The 17,505-nt window shown below is 37.7% G+C and overlaps 2 protein-coding genes across 4 annotated transcripts in view; one reads left to right on the top strand and one right to left on the bottom strand.

The window, feature by feature from the left end:
• NPAT (nuclear protein, coactivator of histone transcription) overlaps positions 1-3,287 on the top strand; it is a 24,077-nt gene extending 20,790 nt beyond the window's left edge. For 2 of the 3 annotated variants that reach the window (XM_007437950.4, XM_015889789.3), the window contains exon 18: positions 604-3,287. In XM_007437950.4, the coding sequence (XP_007438012.1) occupies positions 604-681 (78 nt within the window). In that variant the 3' untranslated portion in view covers positions 682-3,287. The remainder of the gene's footprint in view (positions 1-603) is intronic. The other variant, XM_015889791.3, reaches the window with a different exon arrangement.
• On the bottom strand, positions 2,958-17,505 carry ACAT1 (acetyl-CoA acetyltransferase 1). Its single transcript, XM_007437949.4, has 12 exons — positions 17,359-17,505; positions 14,707-14,754; positions 13,650-13,767; positions 13,019-13,114; positions 12,007-12,107; positions 10,939-11,082; positions 9,175-9,325; positions 8,603-8,698; positions 7,660-7,773; positions 7,216-7,280; positions 6,163-6,320; positions 2,958-3,528 (listed from the first exon to the last, which is right to left on the bottom strand). Exons 1-12 carry the CDS (start codon positions 17,392-17,394, stop codon positions 3,408-3,410), a joined length of 1,248 nt encoding a protein of 415 aa, XP_007438011.1. The 5' UTR covers positions 17,395-17,505; the 3' UTR covers positions 2,958-3,407.

Genomic DNA, 17,505 nt, shown 5'->3' with positions numbered 1-17,505 from the left:
TTCTACAATATGGACAAGAAACATCTTCCCTGTAATTCACTTGGGGAGGAAAATCCTCCTTTGTTTATGACCTACACCCTTTTTCTTTCCCGTCCAGTAAGATAGGCCCTCTCCAGGATAACTAAGACAGAACTAAAAGTACCTCCCTGCTAAAAGAAATAAAATGAGAAAATATCAATAATTGTTGATATAAAGTAAATGGTTCATTATAGTAACATTCTATATCATCTCTTGATATGGAATACCTGTTGACTAAAATGGCTCAGTGCTTATGAAACAGGACTGAATCTTAAAGAACTGTACAACTAGTTTAGGATACCTAAGGGATCCTGCTGTTTATCTCCTGTGAAGAATAGTTCCCTGTGCTACTTGGCATACATCTTATGGAGTTGCAGAAGTTAAAAAATAGGGCATGAGGCAGTCTGATGCTCTTGCACATAGCCAAGGTTGGAGCTGGGAGTCTAAATGATCTATTCCAGCTGATTAACCTATGGAAATTTTAGCCATAAATCAATATTGATTTATATATAAGAGTCATGTAGAACTAAAGAGTTTCTAAGTACCTAGCCTTCATTGGTCTTAAAAGAGTGTTTTCTTTTTCAGCAGAAGAAATTACCAATTGCCTTTCCTGCAGAAATGGATGTGGATAAATTTTTATTATCGTTGCATTATGATGAATAAATGCCAGCTGTATTTAAGCACAGGTGTTCTTCAGCAGGATTGAGAAGAAAAGAGAACAAATTTAGGATTATATTGCATAGTCCATTACAATTCCACTTCTGAAAAGAAAATCAGCCTGAATCTGAGGAAATCTGAGAAAAATCTGTTTTTGAGTGAACATTTAAAGGTTCTACGTTAAGTTTGCAGAGTTTATATTGTGATGTAATTATTGTACAGTTTTTCAAGTTGTAAAACAACAAAATGCTACTTTTATTAACACCAGGTGTTGGCTGTGTTCTTCTAGAATTGTTTTAGTTGGTTTTCATGGTGTCAAACACCTCTTATCTTAAACATGCCTAGAACTAAATGCACTGAATTGTGGTCTCTGCTTTCAGATTAATGTGCCTAGGATTATACCCCAGGGTTTAATCAAAACAAACGTCATATAGTTGGCTTTAATTGAGAATAATGACTTACTGTATATACTTGTGGATAATCCAAGAATTTTAGGTGCCAAAACACCCCTCCCCCAAAATTGGGTTTGATTTATCCACAGATGGGCTTATCCATGAGTATATATGGTAATGCTTTTTTAAAGTATCTGTATTTTCTATATATACTCACATATAAGCCCATCCACGGATAAGCCAACCCTCAAATTTTTAACCAAAATACCATGAAAAATGGGGGTTGGCTTATCCATGGATAGTGTATTTTTCATGGTATTTTGGTTAAAAATTCAAGGATCAGTTTATCCACAGATGGGCTGATATGCAAGTATACGCGATAATGCTTGGTCCGTAAGAGATAGCCTCAGCTGATTTCATATTGAGAATATTTTCTTGTTTCCTTTTGTCTGGTTTTTTTTTCCTTTAGATGTAGTCTATCATAATAAATATTTTTCAACTTTATTATACATAGGTATATTAAGAGGTTACTTATTTACCCATAAATAAAATTTACTTAGGGATGTGTTTTATGCCTTTAGGGATTCAGATTTAACTTTGATAAACCCTTGCTTAACTTGTTTAAGCAAGTGAATATTTAAATATATATCCTGAGGATGTTATATCATTTGCAGTAGTGGGCATCCCACACAATTAGAACGGCATGAATGAGAAAGCAGGCTGCTCTATCAGTATGATCTCTTCTTGGTGCTTGCTGCACAGCCCTCCACATGGTGTGTTGCAAGAGAAGCAGCTTTGTACTGGAAATCTTTCTACTCAGTAAGTTTCTCATATAATTTAGAATCCTCATTTCCCTGGTTCTAAATTCTCAGGTGTGTGCATACAGATAGAAAAGGGCTTTTTTTTTAAGCCTTCAGTGTATGAAGAGGGTAACAGCAGTAATGACTTTGCCTTCAAGTAAAACTGCACAAGAATATTGTAACTGTAAATCAAAGTTTCATTTTGCCTTATATTTCCGGTACTTAAAATTATCCATTCTTCTACCAGAACAGATGTTTAAACAAGACTCTACCAAGTATTCAACAACAGCATTCCAGCCATTTAAAAACTAAGTCTGTGTACTTCCACACATGAAAGTACTATAATTCTTAGGAGGTTTTAGAGAAGCAGTACAAAGACCCTGTTTCATGTACCACAGTGGACAGCATGCTGTCTTCAACCTAATTTTAAAAGATAACTTACAGCTTAAATATCACACTGCAGAGAGTTACCCATGCTTATGCTATACAGGGAAATGCAATCCTTTCACTGGAAAGAATATTGTTGTAGCTGCTTAAAATTGAATCCTTGCTTTTGTTATCTTCCTTAATATTTCCTAGATCAGTGTCACACATCTTAAAGTTCCCAAGATTGAGAAACAATGTCTTAGACTGAAACAACTACAGTACGAGGATGAATAACAGAATGACTGAAGTAGCTATGTAACAGCTCATTGCTGTGTTATTTTTTTTATGGGCAATCCTGTATAAATCAGATTGGAGCTGCGCTGTGCAGAAACTCTCTATGGATATAAGCCCTTAACTCCTCTTTTAACTCTTGCTTACAGTTCAGTTGCCATCCAACTACCTGGAATTATTTTTTCTTGAACATGATTTTGCTATTACAAGTTAAAAGGCTTTCCTTTACACTTTTCTCAGTTACAAATATAAGCAAGTACATATGGGTAAGCTTTCAGAAGAGCTGCAATACTGAAAGAGTTGGAAAAGACTGTTTTTCAGATTTCCAGTTATACTATAACCTCAGAATGCTTATTTTTAAAAGCTTGACTCTTGAATAACACAAGTTGCAATTGGTCTTAGTCCTCCTTGTACCAGTATAAGAAGCAATTCATTATTGCTGTATGGTAAATATTTATTCAGTAGCCCTTCCTGTTTATTTTTACCAATTGTGGAAACATAATCCAGTGGTTACTTCTGTACTATCTCTACCCAAGTAGTTATTTTCTGGGCAAAAATACGCATGGCACAACCCATTGCCCTCATCTTGGAAGGGTAAGGGAGAAGGGGGAAAGAATGCCTACAACTCACTGCCTAGAGCAGGACAATATAAAGTATGACAAGAAGTATCTAGAGTAGTCAGTTATGGCATCTACAGCTTCAGAAGATATTTAACGTGTTTTCAGTCCAAGATATAAAAATCATTTTGCATTAAAACACGCTATAATAAAAAGACATAATTTTGTTTAAACAATGGTAGACTGAAGTTAATGGTCTGTGCTATAAATCATACATAGTTGTAACAGCTATTAATAATTTGGGCCTTAGAGCTTGAGGCTAGAACCTATAACTTCTGGATCAATATTGCAGATGCTCCACCACCACCATTGCAAATTCCAGCAAGGCCATGTTCTCCTTGCTTCAGTGCATGAGTCATGTGAACAACAATTCTTGCACCAGACATCCTGAAACAGGAAAAAAAAAGTTTCAAGTCAGATCATAGTCTTTGCTTAGCTTTTTCATAAACAAGTGGTATCCAGTTTAAATGTGTACTTTACACAGTGAGTTTAATTCAGTTACAGTTTCACTATCTTTCTTTCAAAAAAGCATTAACAGTGTACTGTTGAGCCCCAGGAGGAGGAGATGGGATATAGGTACAGTATATCAAAAGGAAAAGGGGGGGGGAATAGATTACCATGCTAAAATTGGTAAGTCAGAGTTGCAGAATGACAGGGCATAGATGCCCTAAAATAAAACTCTTTTGTACTGAGTGAGATCACTGGTTTACCTAATGCAGAACTGAACAGTCTGAGTAACAGTAATTCTCAGATGACTCATATATATACTGCCCATGTTCCAAACCTAATGTACTGGAGCAAGGATGAAGAACCTACAGCCACTGAATACTAGACTCCCATTATCATCCCAAGCAGCAAGTTCAATGACCTTAAGATCCTCAAAGGTATAGTCTAAAAATCTCTGGAAGATCACAGGTTCCCTGCTCCTACAAATACCATTCAACTGCTTGTCTAATGTTCACAATATTCTACTAACTTTCCCAACTAAATACTATTACAATGAATTGTAATTCCAATACAACTGGAAAGCACTAGGCTAACAAACTATCCTCCTATTTTCAGAATATTAGAACCTTAATCGTTCATACACTTGCTAATGCATTTCCTCCTGTAAATACCACAGAACCCTACTTCAACATGCTTTGAAACAGGATTCATAGCATAATACATTTTAGGCTTATGCAGCCTGGTGTTGTCCGGCCTTTCTGGATTACATCTCCCATAATTACTTGTTACTGGACACTGCTGATGGGGGCAGCTGCAAATTAAATTTAGAGACATTTGGAGGCACCAGGTTGCCTAATCTCTAAAATAAGTTTAAATCTGAATAATAGTTCGTGAATGTTTTCTATACAGCATTTTGCAATATGCCAAGTACAAGTGCTTAAAATAAGTTGTGTTTCAAATATTGCTCAGAGATAAATTCAGCATAAGAAATTGTGCCAATTGTCAGTTATATAAATACGTTACAAGGCTCCCGAGAGAAACAAATTCTATCAAATTGTCGCAGGAATAGGCAGCTTTTGAAAGGCAGGGGACCTCAGCTCAGCATGCTAACCTCCTAGAGGCCAGCAGAAAAGTAACCTGTGACATGGCAACATTCCCAGAAAGATTAGGCTGGACTTCCTCATTTTTTCTTTCTTTTTTTTCTGGGTTTCTAAGAATAGAAATGGGAGGGATGCTACTTTAGTTTCCACCATTTAATTTCCAAAATTAGTAAAATCATATTTCTCAGCCACTTGAGAGCTGAAAGTGGCAATGGAAATCGTTCTCACTACCTTTTCAACACATAAAACCTTCCATAAAAGAAAATGAGGGAACAGTTAGGAGTGGGGATTGGGGCGGGGGGGGGGGAGATTGGAGTAGGAGTCGCTCATTTTTTCAAAAACGAAAACTTCACCACAAATATTCACTAATTTTGGCATAATCTTGTGGGGTGGGGCCAGGTTACTCACATCTGCCTTCATGAATAAATTAGGTGTGCAGGTGTGAACTTCACCTTAGGCTGAAGCCACCATAACCTAAAAAATGGGACAGACATATATGCAGAGAGGACAAAAGCCAGTTTGGGAGGAAGATAAGAAGGAAACATGTAGTTAAGGATCAAAGGAGAAACGTCAAAGGAGACAGACAAAGGAAGCCAGGCCTTGCACACACAGAAATCCCCACCCCACCCCCTCAATCCTACTGACAGTTACCAGACTTGTGGATCAGCAAAATGAGGACTTTGGGGGATAAAGGGGTCCTGAAGCCCACTCAGTTTTTGACTTATCCCAGATCTGGACATGGCAATTTCTGTCCCGCTAGCTAATGCCTGGCAGCCTAGCTGAGAAGGAGGTTGGGATGACCGTGTGTGTGTGTGTGTGTGTGTGTGTGTGAGTGAGAGAGAGAGAGCGAGAGAGCGAGCGCAAATGTACATTTTAAACAGCGAAGTTCTGCTGCCAATTTGAAATCATGGGGTCTCCATGTATCCCATCAGAACCTGAGGTGCCTCAATGTTCAGTTGAAAGTGATTTGAATGTACACCTAATTATTTCCCAGCTATTGACCAGGGCTGTGTGTCTTGTAGCCACACCTACCTGGAAAATCCAAGTAAAGAACAAGGGCTGGAAGATCCGCATGCCAAGACATGCTGTTTATGTGTGAGTGAGTGACCATAAGCCAAACCTGAGAGCATGTGTAACATGGGCAACTTTCTTACAACCATGTATAACACTTCCTTGCACTTCTCCGCCTGCCCCCCATTTTAAAGGAGCATTCTATGACGTCCTAGGAATGGATCTTTTGCCACACATCCAAAATTCAGTCCAAGTATTGTTGGGGGGTAGGTTCTGAAGGTATGAAGTGGAAATGATCAACCTCTGCAAAGCTTAAAATACCAATTCCCTCTTAAAACTGCGAACAACAATTCCAATAGCCCAATATTTTGGCTCAAATCACACCATGTGGAGCTCTTGCGTAGCAGAAAAGTATAGGGATCAGTGATTGCCCACTACCAGGGTAATGTCTTCTTTTACTTACCCAATAGGGTGTCCCAAAGAAACTGCTCCTCCGTGAATATTTACCTTCTGTGGATCAATGTCTAGCATTTTAATGTTAGCTAGGACAACAACACTGAATGCTTCATTGATTTCCCACATTTTAATATCTTCCTTTTTGAGTCCTGTCTGAGTAAGTATCTGAAAAGAAAAACACTGCTATTCAAAAACTGGTATGTATGTATAGGTAACATTTATAGTATTTGCTATACTATAACAATTTTCTGAGCAGATCATGATATACACAGAATTCAAATAAAAAACAGAAAAGATGAAATCAAAATACGAAATAAAAACTCACAACCTCAAGCTAAAAACACAGATTTTAAAACTAAATTAACACGGGGAAAATAGGATCAAAATAAATAAAAATAAATAATACTGAAGAACTGCACAACCATTGCTCTTTGTGGCACGGACAGCGATACCACCTGTCTATGCTGAAATCCATTCGCTTTTAAAACCAGGCAGTTTGAATAGCTTCTCACCCTTGCAAATATTGTAAAGCTAATAACAGCCAAATCCATTGGAATAACATAGCACACGTTAATTAAAATAAATTTAAATACTGCATAGTATAATAATATTTATGAGACCAAGTAAGCTTTGGAGTTCTCCAAAATTCTTCTTCAGGCCAGGTGCTAAATGGAATTGTGGCACCTGTGGACACATATAGTCACAGACTTAAAACAGAATGTGGACAGAAAAAGAAGACAATTACATTAGGTTACATTAGATGCTATGCAGGTGTCACTTTGTTATTTTATCCCAGTAGTTCAAATACAATCTGGCATTCATTTCTCCAAAACTAACCAGGATTAAAATGCAATGGCTCAATCTCGATTCCAAACTACTGGCGCAAAGTAGCTAATTCTACTTTTTTTATACTTCTTTTCAGATTTGTTTTTAAATCTAAGGTAGATAGTCTACTTTAGAGATTAATTTTAAATCCCATTATGTTACGTTTCCGCTGAAGACTAAATGCAGAAATAAATGAGCGACTAAATGAAGGTAGAAGAATGGAAGATGTGGTCACCTTAGGAACAGCATGTGCTGGTGCAATGGGAAAATCAATGGGATCAACAGCAGCATCTGCAAAAGCTGCAAGAACAGAAACATGGATCAGAAAGGAAACATTTTGTCAGATGGGCTACGCTTATTGTACTCTTAACACTGAATTCTGTTCTGGCAATGATTCCTCAATCAAGGGCAGAATTTCAGAGTTCATTCCTTTAAAGATACTTTAAATACTCCACGCAAGAGAAGTGCACTGAAATGTTCCAAAACCTCCATTTTTAATTCTTTTGAACTTTTGCTTTTGGCAAAATTTCAATTTGTTGAAACCACTTGATCAAAAATCAGTCTTCCTGCTTAATCCACAGATAAAACATAATGAAAAGAAGTCAGCATGTCATCCACCACCCTTCTGGCTCAGGCAAATATATATGACAATTTCACCAAAGGGAAAGACGATCCTCACCCACTATTCTAGCCAACGGCTTCGCATTTAGTCTTTTAGCTGCTTCTGAAGTCATCAATACCAAAGCAGCTGCTCCATCGTTCAGGGTACTAGCATTGGCAGCTGTTACTGTTCCTGGAAAAAAATTAATTAGGGAAAAATGATTTACTAGGAAGAACAATTTAAGCACCATGTATTCCCCTACAATGTTATCAGTTCCAGCAACCACTACCTGGTGTCAAAGTATGGTGTAAAACATGCAGCAGTCTATATCCAACGTGGCTGACATAATCTTAAATTAGACAAGCAATCAAGAAATGCACCGCAAACTAGCACTTGGTAGAGCAGCCATGAAGACCTTGGAAAAGATATTCAAATGCCGTGATGTGTCTATACCTACAAAGATCAGAATCATACAAGCCATGGTATTCCCTGTGACACTCAATGGAAGTGAAACTTGGACTTTAAAGAACCAGGACAGGAAGAATATTGATGCCTTTGAAATTTGGTGTTGGAGAAGACTCCTGAGAATACCGTGGACAGCCAAGAAAACAAACTGATGGATCATTGAACAAATCAACCCAGAGTTCTCACTTAAGGCACAAATGACCAGGCTCAAATTATCCTACTCTGGACACATTATGCGAAGACCCAGCTATCTGGAGAAGGCTTGAATGCTGGGAAAGGAGGAAGGAAGCAGAGGAAGAGGATGACCAGTAGCAAGGTGGATGGACTCAGTTTCAGTTGTGATGAGTGCCTCATTTGGAGACTTGAAAGAACAGGTTAGGGATAGATTGTCATGGAGAAGATCTATCTATGTGGTCACTAGGAGTCAAAAATGATTTGATGGCACATAATCAATCAATCAATTGGAAATGTAGGTATATAAGATTAAAATGCAATTAATCAAATCTGAAATAAATTATAGCACATTAAAAATGGATATGCCATTTTCAAATCTTACCGTTTTCTTTTTGGAAAACTGCCTTCAATTTTGGAACTTTACTAAAGTCAACACGTTTGTATTCCTCATCTTCTTTAACCTCTGTGTCTGGCTTCCCTAAAGTGAGATTCTGTTTAGTAAAAAAAGATTTGAAACTTTGACCTCAAAACTCAATCCAGCACTGCAGAGATCAGTAGCTTGCTGGATGTTACATTTTTCTTACTTTCCAAAGGACAGCTGAACATATAAGAATCTTTTGCATCCTCTCATTTGTGCACTTTCCACCTCATGTTGCTTCAGCGCATGAGTGGATTGATTTAAGTCAAGGCAACTGAAATCATCAATAGAAATTTCTGATTTCAATCATGTTTTTACTTACAATTCTTCAAATATTTATTAAAGCTGGAAATCAGTCAAATATGTCAATTAACTACAATGAAGATAATTTTTTAAAAAATCAGTTAAGAAAAATAATTAAAATCCTATTATCCATTCTATTTCTACTACATTGGATTTCATATTCAGAAAATGAAGCATGCAATGTGTCATAAAAATTTAAGGTGGAGGAGGTATTATATATTAATTCATACTACCTTTCTGAGAAATAGTAACAGGTATAATTTCCTTTGCAAATATTCCAGAGTCCCAACCTTCCTTGCTTTTGGTATAGGACTTTATAGCATAAGCATCTTGATCTTCCCGTGATATAGAAAATTTCTTAGCAGTATTCTCAGCACAATTACCCTGGGGGCAATGAAAAAAGTAGAAAATATGAGGCTGTGTACCATGGGCTTTTAATAAATCAGCTGGACTATAGCACAAATCTCATATCCCAGGTGGCCATGAAGCAGAGATCATTTACATACCTTGTGTTTAATTTAATTCATTTATAGTGCAGTTCAATATCTAAATGCACTATATTAGAAATTAGTTCTTATTAGGTTAAATGGGAATTACTCCCATTGACATGTGGTTTGAATTAGTCTTCATTTCCTAATGGATAGCAATTTAGAAACTAAAACATTCCCATTTGAAGGCAGATTTTCAGCAATTGATAATTTAACTGAATAAATTAGTTTTTACATATATACCATCAACTCATACTCATAGGATGTTTAAAATAGTATTAGTTAGCCCAATAATAAAAGGAAAAAAACAAGGCCTGAATAGGTGGTTTTCAAATTACTGCAGTAAAAAGGCCTTGGCCTTTCGGGTAATTTTAGATCTATGTATGTTTGTGATATCAGAAATTTGTCTATGGCATCTCTTATTGATAACAGTTTCTAACTGACCAAAAGCAATTTACCTACTTGTCCATACAAATGAGCAAACTTGGGAAATATTTTTTTAAAAGCATTGAACAGCTTTTTTTAAAGTTTCTTTTATCATTTAGAGATAGTCTCTAATATCTAAATATTGGTTATCTAAACATCTTGCATAACCATGTCCTAGTAGCAAACAATAGTGTCCAAATAAGAAAGAGATAAAACTTCTATGTTACCTAATATGAAAATGGAGGACAAGGCACCTAATTCTATAAACTACAGGTAATCCTCAACTTACGACCATAACAGGGACTGGAAAATTCTTCATTAAGTGGTGCAGTCATTAAGTGAGGCATCATGTGACCACACCCAATTTTACGATCATTTAGTGAGACATCACGTGACGAGTTGAGACCTTCCCTGCTGGCTTCCCAATTGACTTTGCTTGTCAGAAGCCAGCTGGGAAGGTCGCAAATGGCAATCACGCGACCCTCGCAAATGCACAATGGTTACCAAATGCTCAAATCATGATCACGTGACCACAAGGATGCTGCAACGGTCATAAGTGCAAAGACCAGTCGTAAGCCACTCTTTTTAGAGCTGTTGTAAACTTCAAACGGTCGCTAAGCAAATGATCATAAGTCCAGAACTACCTGTATATGGAAACAATTTCAAGAGGGGCCAGCACTCAAAATTATTATTATTATTAAAATTTATATGCTGCCCAACTCCAAATAACTCTGGGCGGTTTACAAAACACTTTTTTGTTGAGTTCTCCCATGCCTATCAATAGTCATCTGCCTGAACACTTTGAGCAACTGCTTTCCTGCCTGGTTTCATATAAATGGCCAGCAGTTAGAAATGAATATCATAATGACATTTAGAGACACAATGTAAATAGGAAAAGAGAAACTAGTGAGAGAGTGTTGCTTTCTGGGCAAGCCACCATTCTTTAAAATGCAGTTCCCACAACCATGCTCTATGCCAGCAGGAACATGCAAATGAACTATAGTAACTTCGTTTTATTCAAAGATGATTCAAAATTATTTAAAAGCTTAAAGTGAAATATAGTCACAATACATTAGTCTTTACCATGTGAATTTTGTTGTAAACATCCGTCAAACCATCTTTCACAATCAAATCTTCAAGCTTTACTCCTCCATAAGGAGTTGCTCCTCTGCTCATTGTGTAAGGAACATTAGACATGCTTTCCATTCCACCAGCCACCATCACATCCTGTTCAGAAGATTTTACAGCTATTTAGATACATATATATATTTTGGTCTTGTAATGATACGAAAATAGATACTTGGAATTGAGTCCAGTGATATGTTTCCACCAGCAGAAATGTTTCCACTGACAGAGCAGAAAGAGGGAAGATTCCCCTCCAAAATTACTCCAGAGGTCCCTCAACCTTATGTACAGTAGAAGATTCTGAGAATGCTGAGACTGAAAAAAAGACTAAATAAAGAGTCCCACTGCATTAGCAGGAATCTAGTAGTGCAATGATGGATTTAAGCTTTGAATCCTCTTGCAGGCAAAGATTGAAAAACAGGTATTAAAATTATATGTGTGGGTGTGCATATTTGGGTGTATACACATAAAAAAACACTAAGACTTTTTTATTTTATTGCATTTTTTTAAAAAAGGAATACAGATAAAATAAATTAAAAGAAAAATAGTGATATACAAAGTAATTAATTATGAAACTGTAGAGCCAAAACAATTAAAATCAAATCAAATAAACAGAAAAAAAATCTAAAAATTAACATACTAAATTGATATATACACCTAACTATATCACATATTCATTTAATTATTTATTAACAAAGTATCAAATTGTACATAAAAATTTATCCTTATAAATTATAAAATGCCAAAATATTTTGTCATTATTTGATTAGTAGTAAAAATAATCTTTTCAGAAATGGATAAATTACACATTTTTTTAATTCAGTCACTAACATCTGGGGTAAAAGTACTTTTGTAATCTCTCAGTGAATATTTTTCATTTGATATTCAAAGTATCAGTTCAATAATCCATTCACAAAACTTTTAACTAACAACGGTCCATTTGTAGACCAAAAACAGTGCCCTTCTATAATTCAAAGATCATATATATCCACATATTTCAAATCCTGAAAATGCAGAATATCCTACCTGACCCCCACACATCAGACTCTGGGCTGCCATCATAATAGATTTCATTCCAGAAGCACAAACTTTGTTGACAGTTGTGCAAGGAGTAGAAACTGGTAAACCTGTGACAAATTAAGATAGACTACTAAGACAATAACAAGAGGAACTGCAAGCCAAATGTAAATATGGCATATTACAAGGAACTAATGTATAAGAGAAAGGAATTAATTAACTATTTCAGTTCCGACTAAAGTAGTTAGGAAAAAATATTTATTAAGATTAAAATTCAAACACCATTTAATTTCAAATCAAGCTGTTTATTATTGGGAATGGTATTCCACAATTCAGTATACAGTGGTACCTCGGGTTGCGAACTCCGCCTCGGGTTACGAACCGGATCCGCAGCCATTTGCCCTGCTGCCACGTGGTTGCGGCTTCCTGTGGGCGAGATCGCGGTAGCAAGGAGACGTTCGGTGAGGCTTGTGGTGTGTTTTGTGGCATTTTGGAAGGTTTTTGGTGTGCTTGTCAGCATGGCAATTTCATTTCCGGAGGGTTATGCAGCGCAGGAAAAAACAACTGACTTTAGACAGGTTTTTCCCCAGAACTGAGCCTGCAGCTAAGAGGCAAAGAAGAGAGGAAACCCCTGAAGGAGATCTCCCCGATGTCCTTTTGGAGGGGGACTCTCCCTCCAAACAATAACTGCCTCCCCACCCCATTCTCCCTCTTCATACCATGCTATACTGTACTTTTTTTCATGTTTTTGTGGTTTAAAAATAAAATGCATATGTTTCAGAACGGATTAACCGTATTTACATTGAACCTTATGGGGAAATTTGCCTCGGGTTGCGACCAACTCAGGTTGCGACCAGAGTCACGGAACGGATTAAGTTCGTAACCCAAGGTACCACTGTATTTCCTTTTTTAGCATATACAAATGAACGTTAAGAGACCACCTATCTGCATCCAAAAAATATTGTGTTTGTTTACTGAAATAAATATGATATATATCAAATAATAAAAAGAGTTTGGGTACCGGCACCAAGGGTCGCTTGTCTTGCAGGAGCTTGTCCTTGACCAGCTTGAATAACATTCCCCATGTATACTTCTTTCACTTCTTGTGAAGGGATACCTAATAGCAATCAGAGAAATATGTATGATAATTATGCAAGAGATAGCCTCATAACATGAATCCCATAAAGATTCAAAATTAATCCTCTATGCCTGTAATCTGTGTTTCCTCAGAAAATAGGGCGTGCAAAATTCAGCAATTCAGGGATGGAGTGTTCCAGAGACCTCCCTCCTAAAGATCTTAATCATGTATGCAACTGCATTCAGATGAATGCAGCTAGAGAACTCTGGGCTACCCAAAAGTCTGTTAAGAAAGCATGGTTCAAAAGTGTAAAATTCAGTGTCTTCCAGTGACATCCATCCTTAAGATCCTTCAGTTAAACACAAGAAGGTCAAGACAGATTGTCCCCTTTCAAGTAAACCTAACTTCTTTATATAATCCAGAAAAAAAGAAAGAGGCAGAAAGAAAGAAATCTGGGAGTACAGACTAAAGTATGGGATTGTAATTGGTACCTTTGTTATTGCTATCAGTAAAATCTGTAAGATTAAGCAGTGGGACTAATGAAGCATATTAAGACTAGAACTACTTCACGTACCTGCTTTTTCTATTGCACCTTTAATTGCAATGGAGCCAAGTGCAGTGGCTGGCAGTGGGAAAAGGGAACTTTGGAAAGACCCAATAGGTGTCCGGACAGCACTTACAATGACTACATCCTAACAAACAAAAACAATACATCAATTTAACTAAAACCTGAGAGTTTTCAGAATTGTGCTTTAAATTCTAAGAATATTCAATGCATAATGATGATTATAGAAGCAATACAAGTCTCTTTGTTCAAATGCAATATACTAACATCTCAGCAAAATTACAGTTATTAATTAAACAAAATACACCATACAATGGAAAGCTTTCCTTTTGGTCTTTTGGAAGGGGGTCAAAAAGCATGGTAATTTAAATGTATTAACAGCTTGAAAGAAAAAAATTAAGGTTTTATGACAAATTATGTGGGTCAAATTATAAGTATTCAACTTAAAGAACGTCAAAAAGATTCCCTGCAGTAGCAAAACCATCTGTGGCATTCTGGACACCATTTGGCTTATTTTGGCATCAAAGTTTCAAGAAAGCAACATAGTTTTACAAATGCACAAACAATTTAGTGTTGCTTACTATATTTGTACATAGAAAACAAATGCATGTAGTGCGCTCAGAGAAAACTAAACCCACCAATAAATATACTGTTCTTGCAACTTCTTTTCTAATTGCTTCTAGTAAATACAGAAAGGAAATTTTCATGAATTATACTCCCTAGAAAGGAACCCATTTCTGTGTATTATTTTATGAATGAAAAAAATCAACTTCTCTCAAAATTGCAGGGAGATGGTGACTTGTCAGACTTCTCAACACTGAACAGGATTTTTTAAAAACTTTATTATGGTCCTGAACAAATCCTTGGTATGTCAACTATCAATTGTTATTAGGTTCTCAGTCTATCTCATATAATAAAAGGATTCACTCAAGTGCTATAAAAACCAGAAAAATGCTTGAGGGCTGTTTTTTATTGAACACTATAATGAATCCACACTGAATATGGCTTTATAAAGTAAGTACAGTTTGGGGCCACTGTTCTATGATATTATCTTAGCAATACTCACATTTAAACCACGTTGTGATGAGTAGCTTCGGCTTGAAACTCTTAATGCCTGCAAAAGACATTACATTTATTGTAATACAGCATGTTCTTTTAACTTGCAAGATAGAATGATCAAGTCTACACTACTGTCTACCTTTTTGGACTACAGATCATCAAAGAGGGTACTGGGCTACTGAAACATCTCAGTGTGAACCAGTGATATATGACTGCTAACCTTTTAAGTATTTTTGTTAAAGATGTATTATGCTTATATTACAAACTGTATAGAGAACCATAAGTAGGCATCAGAGAGGCAGATGATATACAGTAGGAAATATGAACAAAGTTTGTTAGAATGAAAGTTATTCATTCATTCAAATTCCCACACTTGGGTAAATAGCTGAAAGTGCGTATAAGGCAAGAGATGTCCCACAGCTACTGATGCTGAGTTTTCCCTCCATCACCCTCTGTAAGGCTAGAGCTTTTATAGGCCTCTGCCTTGCCACCTCCTAGGGTTGTATCTAATTCTAGGTATGTCATACTAAGTCCATGCAGGCCCTCTTACTTCTGATTGGGGTTTTTTTTGCCTGCCTGTGAGGTAATCAGCTGACTGCCAGGACATTGGTGTTTGTTTTAGTAGACCTTGCACAGCATCTTGATTTCTTAACTTAACCTTATTGGAAGAATGTTGTTTTCATTATTTTCCTTACAATATCCTGATACACTATGTTTTCTTGTTGACATTTCAACCATTTCTTCCAGCTTGACTGATACCCTTTGTCTGGACTTAGTATTTATTTTGTACTTGTCCATTGATCAAACCTTGTTATTTAATGTATTTTTTGTGTGCACTTCTGTGGCTTTCCCAACCTTGCGACAGACATTCCAAAAGTTTCCATCCTTTTTTTCTATCCACATACTAAACAACTCCCTGTAGTTCGGGGCAGTATGACCACATAAATACAAATATTTTAACTGTTAGATTTGTATCAGTTAAGCAACTATTGCTGTAAAATGGCAAAAATGATTCCAGCTTATATATATCAATGCTGCTTATTTTGCCCTTTGATTCTACTGGCATTGTCTATTTTATTATTTAAATTAACAAATATTACCTCTACCACAGGCTTGTTCTCTTTTTTAGTCTATCTGGATTGTTTTGCCATAGCAAAGATCTGAGCACACCAGAGTTTACTGATTAATTCTCCTTTTTAGCTGCTTGCATACAAATGATAAACACAAGGGTACCATTTATAAATTATCCCAGAAGTAGAAGCAACAGTACCATATTCTAAGCAACAATTTTGAGAACTACTAAGACAGCAAATAGGGAAGCCATCTTACCAAATGGAGAGGCATGAAGTTCTTCAGTACAAGTTCTCATTAGCCTTGCACATGGGACCACCCTAGGAGATCACCGTCTCTCTTTTTCATTACCAGAAAGGGTGGGAGCAATGAGCACTACAGACTTGCCATTTTAACAAAGTACTGTACCTCAAATACTTATTTCACTTTAAACAGCTGAACCAGTAGCTAAGAATCAAGTTCAGTCTTCTCCTACCACAGAGAAATACTATACACAGCCTACACAATTTCCCAGAATGCATTAAACAAAATTAAAGTATGCCAAAACTCTGCTCTCTAACATCACAGCTAATCCAGACAGACTGTGGAGGAAGCAAAAAGAGTGACCTTTTGATCCCTTTGAACCCTTCCTCCTTATTCCCACCAGCCACTCTGTAGGACATTTATATGTTTCCAATAATGGGTCTTGGTTTTAGTCCTGGTTTGCAACTGCTTGTGGGAAGGCATTTTCTCCTGAAACCTGGGTTGTAGAAATCACTTCAACAAGAGTACTGAGGCCTTTCAACTTTGCTGTTGGAGAAGACTTCTGAGAATACCGTGGACAGCCAAGAAAACAAACCGATGGATAATCAAACAAATCAACCCAGAGTTCTCACTCCAGGTACAAATAACCAGGCTCAAATTATCCTACTTCGGACACATTATGTGAAGACCCAGCTCTCTGGAGAAGGCTCTAATGTTGGGAAAGGAGGAAGGAAGCAGAAGAAGAGGATGACCAACAGCAAGGTGGATGGACTCAGTTAGTGTCAATGAGTGCACTGTTGGAAAACCTGAAAGAACAGGTTAGGGATATATTGCCATGGAGAAAAATCTATCTTTGTGGTCACCAGGAGTGGAAAACGACATGATGGCACATAATCAATCAACCAACCAGGTCAGCACTCAGGCAGGAGTGGCCAAGTTGGGAGAAGCACCTCGTGCCAACCGCCTGTTCAAGGAATTTATTTCATTTTCGTTGTCAAAGCAAGACACGCCAGGGAGAGAGTCCCTGTTCCTTAAATGCAAGGGGCCCTCCGGCACAGGATCGGGTCCACAGGTTGCGCACCCCCTTCCAGCGCACGCGCACAGGGAGGCGTTCGCACGTCCAGTGACGACCCCCCCCCGCGCCCTCCTTTCCCTGACTCCAACCTCCCCTCCCCCGGCCACCTTTCATTCCCTCAGAGCGGACGAGGGTTTGGAGGAAGGGCAGCGTGGCGGTCAACGGCGAGGGAGGGGCCGCCCCAAGCCTGCCACGATCAAGCATGCTTCTCTGGGGAAAAAGACCCCGAGCCGCCGCCGTTGCCCCGCTCCGTCACGGGCCGCTCCTCACCCGAAGGGTCTTCGCCACCTGACGTCCGCACAGCATCCTGACACCGCCCGAGCCGCCTCAAACAACTGGAACGAGGGAGCACCGCCGCCGTCACCTTCACCAGGACGAGCGCCACGCCCCTTAGCCCAGCCAATAGGAAGGCAGAAA

This window comes from Python bivittatus, unplaced genomic scaffold (genome assembly GCF_059951505.1).
Source record: "Python bivittatus isolate LINGU-HERP-01145 unplaced genomic scaffold, Pbiv_v1 ctg000340_np1212, whole genome shotgun sequence".
In the NCBI taxonomy this organism is placed as follows: Eukaryota; Metazoa; Chordata; class Lepidosauria; order Squamata; family Pythonidae; genus Python; species Python bivittatus.
The sequence above is the reverse complement of the archived record's forward strand: the minus strand, read 5'-3'. Positions and strand labels throughout refer to the sequence as shown.

What these genes read in the sequence shown, in the direction of transcription:
- ACAT1 (XM_007437949.4), bottom strand. Translation starts at nt 17,394, where the DNA reads ATGCTGTGCGGACGTCAGGTGGCGAAGACCCTTCGG. An exon ending in TTTACAACAAAATTCACATG is followed by an intron (nt 9,326 to 10,938) that starts GTAAAGACTAAT and finishes CATTGCCCCCAG; the next exon opens with GGTAATTGTGCTGAGAATAC. An exon ending in CAGCACATGCTGTTCCTAAG is followed by an intron (nt 6,321 to 7,215) that starts GTGACCACATCT and finishes TTTTCTTTTCAG; the next exon opens with ATACTTACTCAGACAGGACT.